Genomic DNA, 12,859 nt, shown 5'->3' on the forward strand with positions numbered 1-12,859 from the left:
TTCGCTCTCAGGAACAGGACAGGTCTTCCAAATCCATGTCAGCATCCACGAACCTCACATCTCTCTGGAAGCAGAAGAGCAAGTCTGAGCAGAGGTGAGCGCAGACAGTGACTCGCCCCCGGTTTCTCTTCACCTGGGTCTCGCCCCCGGTTTCTCTTCACCTGGGACTCGCTCCCGGTTTCTCTTCACCTGGGACTCGCCCCCGGTTTCTCTTCACCTGGGTCTCGCCCCCGGTTTCTCTTCACCTGGGACTCGCCCCCGGTTTCTCTTCACCTGGGACTCGCTCCCGGTTTCTCTTCACCTGGGACTCGCCCCCGGTTTCTCTTCACCTGGGACTCGCTCCCGGTTTCTCTTCACCTGGGGCTCGCCCCCGGTTTCTCTTCACCTGGGACTCGCTCCCGGTTTCTCTTCACCTGGGACTCGCCCCCGGTTTCTCTTCACCTGGGACTCGCTCCCGGTTTCTCTTCACCTGGGACTCGCCCCCGGTTTCTCTTCACCTGGGACTCGCCCCCGGTTTCTCTTCACCTGGGACTCGCTCCCGGTTTCTCTTCACCTGGGACTCGCCCCCGGTTTCTCTTCACCTGGGACTCGCTCCCGGTTTCTCTTCACCTGGGGCTCGCCCCCGGTTTCTCTTCACCTGGGACTCGCTCCCGGTTTCTCTTCACCTGGGACTCGCCCCCGGTTTCTCTTCACCTGGGACTCGCTCCCGGTTTCTCTTCACCTGGGACTCGCCCCCGGTTTCTCTTCACCTGGGACTCGCTCCCGGTTTCTCTTCACCTGGGACTCGCCCCCGGTTTCTCTTCACCTGGGACTCGCCCCCGGTTTCTCTTCACCTGGGACTCGCATCCGGTTTCTCTTCACCTGGGACTCGCTCCCGGTTTCTCTTCACCTGGGACTCGCATCCGGTTTCTCTTCACCTGGGACTCGCCGTTGCTATTTTTATGAAATTCCTTGGATTAAACATCTTCTCTGTCCTTACGTATGCAGATTAGCCGATGCCAAGTGTAAAACCGAGTTTTTAAACTTCTGGTTCCCTTTAAACTTGATTAGTAGTCCAGGGTGCAAAGTAATAGTTACTTCTTTAATATCTAACATGGAGTTACACTGAAATTGAATGCACTCCCTAAGAATTTCTTTCCTGTCTCCAACTTGTCCTTACTTTAACTACGCTTATCTTATATACGTTTTATTTTTTATTATTTCCTTTTACATTATCGGCATAGCATGATTTGCGGAGATGCACAGCAGAAAACAGGCCTTTCGGCCCAGCGGGTTTGCACTGACTACCAACTACCCATTTACACGAATTCCCACGTTTTCTGCCATTCCCATCGTCTCGGCTCACCGACGCACTGGGGTCGTTTTACAGGGGCAAATTGACTTGCCAATCCGCTTGTGTTTTAGACGCGATTTATTCTTTACTTTTCTATTTAGATTTTTAAAAATCTTAACAACACTTCTATTGCCTTACTCATCCCAGAATTTCCTGTTTTGTTGCGTTCCGTAATTTGGGAATTGTTTTATTTTATATTCTAATGAAAAGTATCCCATTGTCTTCCTATTTTACCTGTGCGAGTTAGTCAAGCCGCTACTGCGGAAGTATCTTTACTTCACTTCTTGTTTTTAATATTTGTTTTGAAGCCAAACATGACTCACACTTTCACAGAAGTTTCTCTGTTCTTCTATTTAATTTTTGTTGCTTTTCATTTTCTTGAACCTGATTCAGAGCTAATTTTCAATAAATTAGTTACACAGAAATTTTAAAACTAAAGTTTCAGCTGACTGAAGCAACAGTTTTCACATTCTAGTGATAATATGCAAATTATTTAGCTGCTCATTAAAGCTACAGGCTACTGTTTTGGGAGATTATTGTAAAGTGTTCTTCAAGCTGAAGGAAGTTTGGGTTATTTGGCTGTTAGTCCAATGGCCTTTTGCTGTCTGTTTCACAATCAGATGAGCTAAAAATTGTGATATTGATATTGCACTTAGTCATTGTTTAATCGCTCTGAAAATAAGGAGGTATATCCTTTGCCCAGGGCGCATATTGGAATTTATCTTTAATTTGATACGTGTGTTGCTGTGGGTAAACTATACATTATTCTTCAGTGTCCTACTAAAGGGTTTCAGCCCGAAATGTCAACTGTACTTTTTTTCCATACATGCTGCCTGGCCTGCTGAGTTCCTTCAGCATTTTGTGATCGTTGCTTGAATTTCCAGCATCTACAGATTTTTCCTTGTTTGTTAATCTTCGTGCATGCTCCAACATTATGTATTTTGCAAGGATTTTTATCTAAGGGTGTGGGATTCAGGACCTAAAATTGTTGACAAAAGCTCAAGTTAATAACATGTAAGAGAAAAGTTCATCTGGTAAACTCTCCAGCATTCTCAGTACAACAATAACAGACATTTTGCTAATGAAAATCGGTATCATTTAATCAACAACGGGCTTGGAAATAAGGAGCTGAAACCCCAGGGGAAACTAGGGTACAAAATCAATATTTGCTCTCCAGTAAAGTACAGTCACTGTCTTGCATATCAGAAATTACTTAAATACCAAATACACATTTCCTGAAAGAAATAGATCTAATTTTTATTTTATTGAATTAATATCATGCGCTTGTATCCAGAGCTCTCCGTAACTTATCACTTGCTCACTGAAACAGTTTTCCTACTCCTTTTTCTTAATAACTTTGCCTTCCTTCACCACAACCCAACATTGCTAATTATCCAAAACTTTCTCTACACTTTCTGCCTTGACCTTTTTGCTTTCTTTGATTCATACCTTTATTAACTGTGTCTCCAGTTGCCCAGTTCACTTTCAATCACTCCTACTGTTTCCTCACTGTCAATTTATTGTGTAATCATTCACTGATGATTATTGCCTAATTGTCCTTGATGAGATGATAATATGCTGCCACCCTGAGCCACTGACGTCTGTCTGGTCACCACAGTGGTGACGTGTCCTTGGATTGATTCATCTTAATGAAGGAACCCCACTTATTTCTCATTTCCAGTGCTCTTTCTGCTCAATCTTCATTCATATCCCACTTGGTGTTGCAGAAACCTCCCTATCACATGTAAAGCATTGGCTGAACTATTCCTCTAGATGGTTTGATAAGTTAAAAATGTCTCATGCAACCATTTAGTGAAGTTGATTAGTTGATTATTGTTAGAGTGGTTGTGATCAACAAAAAAGGGGAGAGTGGGCATTTGCAATGATTAAATGGGAGAAATATTTCTGGAGAGTATGTCAAAGGTAAAAAGAATTAAGTTCATGCAAATCCAAATAGAAATATGAAATGCTGTGATGACAGAGAGGCAGTGAGCACAAGGAGAGAAAATAAAATGGACAGACGGTGTTACAAAGATGAAACAAGATGGAGACTGAATCAAACTGAAGGAATAAGGAGAAAGATAATAACGTTAGTGAGCTGTGACAATTTCATTAAGACATTAAAAAACAATAAGATTAGAGAGTGTGTAGCTCAACCCCACTCCTCAGCCTTCTTCCCGTTACCTTTGATGCCATGTCCAATCAAGAGCCTTGTGAGCTCTGCCTTAAATACCTCCACCGACCTGGCCTCTACAGCTGCCTGTGGTAATAAATTCCACTAATTCACCCCCTTTGGCTAAAGAAATTTCTCCACACCTCTGCTTTAAATGGACACCCCTCTATCCTGAGGATGTGCCCTCTTGTCCTAGACTTCCCCCACCCATGGGATACAACCTTTCCACATCTACTTTGTCTAGGCCTTTCAACATTTGAAAGGTTGTGATGAGATCTCCCCACCTCATCCTTCTAAATTCCAGTGAGTACAGACCCAGAGCCATCAAAAGCTCCTCGTATGATAACCCTTTCATTCCTGGACTTTTCCTTGTGCACTGCCTCTGAACCCTCTCCAATGCCAGCACACCTTTTCTTAGATGAGGAGCCCAAATCTGTTCACAATACTCAAGGTGAGGGCTCGCCAGTGCCTAATAAAGCCTCAGCATCACATCCCTGCTCTTGTATTCTAGACCTCTTAAAATTATACCATTTGAGTAGGATTTGTGAAAATTAGTTCTTGAAGTCTCTTTGTTTACATGACATGGACTATTATACAAAGTAGCTTTGGCTGTAAATGCATATCTGCTTAATTAAAAAGCAGGTAAATCAAAAAATGAACCAAAGTATCGAATTGCCCAGTAGAATGTAGCAATTATTTTGGAGTGGTAAATGACAAGGATATGAAATATTTACATTCAACGTTAACTCAATTAGTAGTTTGAGCTGTGTTCAGAATAAAACATTGTTGCTGTAAAAGCTGCATTGTTGGGTGGTGCTGAAATTAGCTGTGATTATACTAACATGTAGAAACATGGATTTTACAGACACTAGTTTAGCTCCTGCTGCCTATGGTACGTTCTGGTACTTCTCCACAGATCTGTCACTGGAAGCATTGATACTTGTGGCAACTTGTACTAAACTGTGTCTGTAAAGCGAATTGACCTAAATATTAACTTCAAACCACAGAAGCAAAGCCCAGAATGCATAGTGGGGTTATAAAACCAGTTTATTTGTTTGTGACGATTCACATGATCAATGAACTTTGCCCGTGGAGTGAGCAGTAGCTGGGAAGCATAATGGAAGATGTCTGCTTCTCAGTGATAGTTTGGTGGATGGAACATGTACATTGGGCAGAAGCTACAGAATATTGAAAGCACACACCACCAGCCTCAAGAGGTCTTATGGTTTTATGGTCTTGTGGAAATAAAATGGTTAGCATCAGCCTGCAATGCTCCAGGATGTATAGACTATAAGACCATAGATACAGGATCAGAAGTAGGCCATTCAGCCCATCGAGTCTGCACCGCCATTCAATCATGGACTGATCCAATTCTTCCAGTCATTCCCACTCCCCTGCTTTCACCTCATACACTTTGATGCCCTGGCTAATCAAGAACCTATCTATCTCTGTCTTAAATACACCCAATGACTTGGCCTCCACAGCCGCTCGTGGTAACAAATTCCACAGATTTACCACCCTCTGACTAAAGTAATTTCTCCAAATCTCTGTTCTAAATGGACATCCTTCAATCCTGAAGTTGAGCCTTCTTTTTCTAGACTCCCCTACCATGGGAAATAACTTTGCCACATCTAATCTGTTCAGGCCTTTTAACATTCAGAATGTTTCTATGAGATCCCTCCTCATTCTCCTGAACTCCAGGGAATACAGCCCAAGAGCTGCTAGACGTTGTTCATACAGTAACCCTTTCATTCCTGGAATCATTCTCTTGAATCTTCTCTGAACCCTCTCCAATATCTGTATATCCTTTCTAAAATAAGGAGCCCAAAGCTGCACAGAATACTCCAAGTGTGGTCTCACGAGTGCCTTGTAGAGCCTCAACATCACATCCGTGCTGTTATATTGTCTGCCTCTAGAAATGAATGCCAACATTGCATTCGCCTTCTTCACAACCGACTCAAACTGGAGGTTAACCTTTAAGGTATCTTGCACAAGGACTCCCAAGTCTCTTTGCATCTCTGCATTTTGAATTCTCTCCCCATCTCAATAATAGTCTGCCCATTTATTTCTTCCATCAAAGTGCGTGACCATGCAACATTGTATTTCATTTCCCGAACCTATCTGAGTCTCCCTGCAGGCTCTCCATTTCCTCAACACTACCTGCTCCTCCACCTGTCTTTGTATCATCAGCAAATTTAGCCACAAATGTATTAATACCATAGTCCAAATCATTGACAAGCATCGTAAAAAGCAGTGGTCCCAACATCAACCTCTGTGGAACTCCACTGGTAACCGGCAGCCAGCCAGAATAGGATCCCTTTATTCCCACTCTCTGTTTTCTGCTGATCAGCCAATGTTCCACCCATATTAGTAACTTCCCTGTATTTCCATGGGTTCTTATCTTGCTAAACAGCCTTGCCAAAGGCCTTCTGATAATCCAAGTACACCACATCCACTGCATTTCCTTTGTCTATCCTGCTTGTAATTTCCTCAAAGAATTGCAGTAGGTTAGTCAGGCAGGATTTTCCTTTCAGGAAACCATGCTGGCTTTGGCCTATCTTGTTATGTGCCTCCAGGTGCTCTGTAATCTGATCCCTAACAATCATTCCAACAACATCGCAACCACTGATGTCAGGCTAACAGATCCATAGTTACCTTTCTGTTGCCTCCCATCCTTCTTTAGTAGCGGAACAATATTTGCAATTTTCCAGTCATCTGGTACAATGCCTGGATCTATTGATTCTTGAAAGATCATCGTTAATGCCTCCACAATCTCTCCAGCTACTTCCTTCAGAACCCAAGGGTGCATTCCATCAGGTCCAGGAGATTTATCCACCCTCAGATCATTAAGCTTCCTCAGCAGCTTCTCAGTCATAATTTTCAATGCACATACTTCACTTCCCTGACACTCTCGAATGTCCGGTATACTGCAAACGTCTTCCACTGTGAAGACTGATGCAAAATACGCATTCAATTTCTCTGCCTTCTCTGCATCTCTCATTACAATATCTCCAGTATCATTGTGTATTGGTCCTATATCTACCTTCCACTCTTTTTTACCCTTTATATACTTAAACAAGCTTTTAGTATCTTCTTTGATATTAGTTGCCAGCTTCCTCTCATAATTCATCTTTTCCTTCTGACTGACCTTCTTAGTTTCCTTCTGCAAGTTTTTAAAATCTCCCCAATCCTCTATCTCCCACTAGCTCTGGATTCCTTGTATGCCCTCTCTTGCTTTTACTTTGGCTCTGACTTCAGTTGTCAGCTACAGTAGTGTCCTTCTTCCCTTTGAAAATTTCTTCTTAATTGGAATATATCTGTCTTGACTTCCCTCATTTTTTGCAGTAACTCCAGCCATTGCTGTTCTGCTGTCATTCCTGCTAGTGTCCCTTTCCAATCAACTTTGGCCAGTTCCCCTCTCAGGCCATTGTAATGTCCTTTATTCCACTGAAATACCGACACAGTGAAATTTGAGAAGGAGAAATTCCAATGTGAATTCGATCATATTGTGATCACTGTTCCCTTAGGGAACCCTGAGCTCTTTTATCACCTCTGGATCATTGCACAACACCCAATCCAGCACAGCTGATCCCCTGGTGGGCTCAACATCAAGCTGTTCTAAAAATCCATCCCTCAGACATTCTACAAATTCTCTCTCTTGAGGTCCAGTACTGGCCTGGTTTGCCCAATCCACTTTCAACTTAAAATCCCCGATTGTCATGACATTGCCCTTCTGACACGTCCTTTCTACCTCCTGCTGTAATTTGTAATCCACATCCCGGCTGCTGTTTGGAGGCCTGTCATTAGGGTCCTTTTACTCTTGCCATTTCTTAACTCAACTGATAGACACCCTACAACTTCCAATCCTATGTCATCTCTTTCCAATGATTTAATATTATTTCTTATACACAGAACCACACAACCCTGTCTGCCTACTAACCTATCTTTCTGATACACCGTATATCCTTGGATGTTCAGCTCCCAATGACAGCCATCCTTTAACCAAGTTTCAAAGATAGCCACAATGTCATATTTGCCAAACTGTAGCTGAATTTCAAGATCATTCATTTTATTCCTTATGCTGTGTGCATTCAAATACAACACTCTCAGTCCAGTATTTATTGCTTTCTGTTTTATCTGCACCATGCCTCTATTGCCCTGTAACTCATGTCACTGGCTTGGATTAAGCTTCACCTCCTGCCAGTTCTTTCTGTAATCAATGTTGCACATTATCTTTGATTTATTTCTGTTTCCCCCTTCCTCAGCCCTATCTCTCTGGTTCCCATCCGCCTGCCAAATTAGTTTAAACTTTCCCTAACAACTCTGTTAAATGTACCTGCTAGGATATTGGACCCCTTTTGGGTTCAGGTGTAACCTGTCCTTTTTGTACACATCATACCTGCCCCAGAAGAGGCCCTAGTGATCCAGGAATCTGAAGCCCTGCCCCCTACACCAGTCTCTCAGCCATACGTTAATATATCTGATCATGCTATTCTTGTGCTTGTTAGCATGCGGCACAGGCAGCAATCCTGAGATTACTACCCTGGAGGTCCTGCCTTTCAGCTTCCTACCTAACTCCCTGAATTCTCTCTTCAGGACCTCCTCCCTTTTTCTATCTGTCATTTGTACCAATGCAGTGGGTACAGTGAAAACGTACAAGAGGCCACGGTCGGGCTCCATCTATGGAGAACGAACAGTCAATGTTTCAGGCTGAGATTCTTCATCAAAATAGATGAAGAATCTTGGTTTGAAATATCAACTATTCTTTTTCACTCTCCATAAGTGCTACCTGACCTGAGTTCCTCCAGCATTATGTGTATGGGAGAATAGAGATGTATTTCAAATAGTGTTAAGGTAGAAGACAGCTAAGAACGTGCAACAGTTAATGTTATAGAGTCATGGAACAGTACAGCACAGAAACAGGCTATCTGGCACTGTGTTGTTCCAAACCAGTTAGAAGGCAAATCAAACATACCCAAATATTAATCCCACTTGCCTACACTATGTCCATGTTTGTCCATCTTCCTTGCATCCATGCGCCTATCTAAACATCTCTTAAAATACATAGAAAAATACAGCACAGAAACAGGCCCATCTAGTCCGCGGTGAACCATTAACTGCCTGCTCCTATTGACCTGCACTGGAACCATAGCCCTCTATACCACGAACGTCCATGTACCTATCACCAAACTTCTCTTAAACATTGAAATCGAGCTTGCATGCATCATCTTTCACCCTTAACCCATGACCTCTAGTAGTAGTCCCAACTAACTTAGTAAAAAAGCCTGCTTGCATTTACCCTATCTATACACCACATAAATTTGTATATCTCTGTCAAATCCCCCCTCAACCTTCTACATTCCAAGAATAAAGTCATGACCTATTCAATCTTTCCTTATAACTCATGTCTTCTAGTCCCAGCAACATCCTTGTAAATTTTTTCTGCACTCTTTCAATCTTATTTCCATCTTCCCTGTAGGCAGGTGTTCAAAACTGCACACAATACTCCATATTTGGCCTCACCAACATCTTATACAACTTCAACATAGCATTCCATCTGCTGTGCTCAACCCGATGTAGATTGGTAGACTGCTTCGCTGAGCACCTATACTCGGTCCACCAGAAAAAGTGGGATCTCCCAGTGGTCACCCATTTAAGTTTCACTTCCCATTCACATTTGGACATGTCAGTCCATGGCCCCTCTGCATTGTGATGAAGCCACACTCAGGTTGGAGGAGCAGCACATTATATTCTGTCTGGGTAGCCTCCAGCCTGATGGCATAAACTTCAATTTCTTGAACTTCCGGTAATGCCCCCCAACCCTTCATCATTACCCTCTCTTACCATGTCTCCTTACCTCCCGTCACCTTCCTCTGGTGCTCCTGCCCCTTTTCTTTCTTCCATGGTATTTTTGTCCTCTCCTATCAGATTCCCCCTTCTCCCCTCCCCTCCCGTTTCACCTATCACTTTGTGTTTCTTTCTCTCCTCTCCCTATCTTCTTACACTGACTCCTCATCTTTTTTACTCCAGTCCCGATGAAGGGTCTCGGGCCAAAACATTGACTATTTACTTCTGGCCTGCAGAATTCCTCCAACATTTTGTGTGTATTGTTTTCTGTTTCAATACTTGGATTTAGAAAGGCCAATGTGCCAAAAGTATTCTGTACAACTCTATCTACCTGTGCTGACACTTTCAATGAATTATGGACCAGTATTCCCAGATCTGTTTGTTCTACCACACTCCTCTGTGCCCTACCATTCACTGTGTAAGACCTATTCTGGTTGGTCCTACTGAAGAGAATCACCCTGTGATGTGTGATTTAATGTGATTTAACACTCTGTGTTAAATTCCATCTGGCAATTTCATCCCATTTTTACAGCTTTTCCGGATCCTGCTGCAAGCCCTGATAGTCTTTCTTGAAGTAGAGCCCCATTCAGGGTGTCATCTGCAAACTTGCTGATCCAGTTAACCACATTATCACCCAGATCTATGATATAGATGACAAACAACAACTGACCCAGCATTTACTACTACTCTCTGGCTTCTCCCACAAAGCCAACACCTAATCCAATTTACTACCTCATCTTGAATGCCAGGCAACTGAACTTTCTTGATCAATCTCTCATGTGGGACCTTGTCAAAGGCCTTGCCAAAGTCCATGTAGGTAACATCCACTGCTTTGCCTTCATCCACTTTCCTGGTAACTTCCTCGGAAAACTCGTCAACATTGGTTAAACACTCTGGAAGGACAGAATGCACAAAGCCATGTTGACTATCCCTAATCAGTCCCTGTCTATTCAAATACACATATATTACATTCTTAGAACACCTTTCAATAACTTTCCCACTACTGATGTCGGGCTCACTGGCCCATAATTTCCTGGTTCATTTTTAAATCCTTGCTTAAACAGCAGAACAAGATTATCAATCCTCTGGTACCTCACCTGCCTCTAAAGGTGAATTAAATATCTCTGCTGGAGCCCCTGGATTTTCTGCACATGTCTCCCACAGGGTCAGAGAGAGCACCTGGTCAGGCCCTGGGGATTTATCCACCCTAATTTGCCTCAAGACAGCAAAAACTTCCTCCTCTGTAATCTGCAGATTCTCACTGCTGACTTTCCAAACTAATAGATTCTGTGTTTGTCTCCCAAGTAAATACAGATGCAAAAAAAAGATCCATTTATGATCTCCCCCATCTCTTTTGGCTCCACACATGGATTACCATTCTGTCCTTCCAGAGGACCAATTCTGTCCCTTGCAATCCTTTTGCTCTTTACAAATCTGTAGAATTCCTTAGGATTCTCCTTCACCTTGTCTGCTAGGGCAATCTAATGATGCCCTTTAGCCCTCCTGATTTCTTTTTTAAGTGTTCTCTTACATACCTTGTACTCCGTAAGTACCTCATTTGTTCCTACCTGCCTGTACCTGCTATGCACCTCCTTTTATCTCTCAACCAGGGTGTCAATATCTCTTGAAAACCCAGGTTCCCTAAATCTTGACCTTTTATTCTGACAGGCACATAGAAGCTATGTACTCTCAAAATTTCACTTTTGAAGACCTCCCACTTACCAAGTATACCTTTGCCAGAAAACAGCCTATCCCAATCTACATTTGCGAGATCCTTTCTCATACAGTCAAAGTTAGCCTTTCTCCAATTTAGAATCTCAACACGCAGACCAGACCTATCTTTTTCCATATTTACTTTGAAACTAATGACATTATGATCACTAGAAGCAATGTGTTCCCCTACACAAATGCCTGTCATTTGCCCTGTCTCGTTCAGAACAAGTATCACACTCTCAACAGGACCTCTCCACTGATTAAGGAAACTTCTCTGAACACATTTGATAGCCTTTATCCCATCTACTTCTTTTGCAGTATGGGAGTCCCATACTGTAAAATCACCTACTCTAACAACCGTTTGTTTCTTGCAACCTCTGTACAAACTTGTTCCTCTAAATCCCAAGGATTGTTGGGTGGACTGTTGCAATGAGGAAATGACTTCACACCTCACAGAAGTTGGTTCTGAAGCAATTTCAGACAGAAGGTTACTAATATCTTGTTTGCAAAGCAAGTTTGGATTATACTTTCAGAAACTTTTGTGACAGCAATACATTCAAAGCAAATAAAAACTACTACTGGAGGAGCATTGTGTGTCAGGAAGCATCTATGGTGGCAAAGGGAGAGTTCGCATTTTGGGCAGAGCCTCTGTATGTATTCAGAGCAGTGGCTTTTGGGGTTTTCCATAAGAGTTATCGTTGATACATTCTGAGGCATATACATGAATTGACTTTGCATAAAGCTTTCAGAGGATTGACCAATCTGTGATTATTGCATCTTGCCACACATGGCCAAAATAACAGCCTGGAGTATGTGGATCACTTCACTCGCTGAAACAGATGTTTGATGAAATTCACAGCATAGGTATAGATTCCATCTGAGTGGAAGAGTGTTAGCAGACTGAAACCTCCAGTCCATCACTGAGCTGGCGATGTACTGGACAGCAGTAATCCCCATTCTCCCGTATCTTTCTGACATGAAGAGAGCCGACAGCAGGCATGTCAAAGTTCTGAAATGCTCTGGCCACACAATTCTCCAACATCAGCATCCTCTCCCTGCCAACATTCCTGGCATTGGCACTGATCACAGTTTCCTGCCTCTGGGCAGCCAATAGATGCTGTTTTCCAAGTCAGTGGAGTCAATGTGAAAGATGCTGTCTCTTAGAAATTCAATTGTGATCTTCATAGAGGAGAATCCACTTTATCTAACCTATACCGACATAAGATGTCTATCGTGTGGTTGACTTTGGGCTGTTCTGACAGTGTTATTACTGTCCCAAGCACAAGCTTTAAAAAAAAAACTTTCCAGCAATGACCATTTTTGTATTGTTTATATGGAAATTAAACACTCTGCCTTAAACACTCAGGAAGTATTTCACGCTGGGTGGTGGGGTGGAGATGCGTCTCTACCAAAGGAGGTGTAAGGCATCCTTCCCTCCGCTAGCCTGCAGGTCAACCTTGAGCAAGGAGTAACAGCTGCTTAGCCCCCACCTCCCCATTCAGGGTCACATAAAGCCATGAGAACAGTTGGTGGTCATATGAGCAGCTGGTGCACATCACAAGTCCTGGTTATGTGACCACTGATGCCAGTTAGACAATCCCTAAAGAGTATTGATAATAGTTGGAGTCACCCACCTTGTAAAGGCACTATCTGGAAGAAGGCAATGGCAAACCATTTCTGTAGAAAAATTTGCCAAGAACAGTCATGGTCATGGATAGATCATGGTTGCCCACATAATATGACATGGCTCATTATGATGATGATGATGAGTTATTAAGTCATGGAAATTTTGC

The 12,859-nt window shown here is 42.8% G+C and overlaps 1 protein-coding gene across 1 annotated transcript in view; it reads left to right on the forward strand.

Annotated features, from left to right (window-relative positions):
* ttc39a (tetratricopeptide repeat domain 39A) overlaps window positions 1-12,859 on the forward strand; it is a 79,022-nt gene continuing 66,163 nt past the window's right edge. The window contains exon 1 of the mRNA XM_059983582.1: window positions 1-94. Coding sequence (XP_059839565.1) covers window positions 36-94 — 59 coding nt within the window. The 5' untranslated portion in view covers window positions 1-35. The remainder of the gene's footprint in view (window positions 95-12,859) is intronic.

The sequence above is a fragment of the Hypanus sabinus genome, chromosome 11 (assembly GCF_030144855.1).
Source record: "Hypanus sabinus isolate sHypSab1 chromosome 11, sHypSab1.hap1, whole genome shotgun sequence".
In the NCBI taxonomy this organism is placed as follows: Eukaryota; Metazoa; Chordata; class Chondrichthyes; order Myliobatiformes; family Dasyatidae; genus Hypanus; species Hypanus sabinus.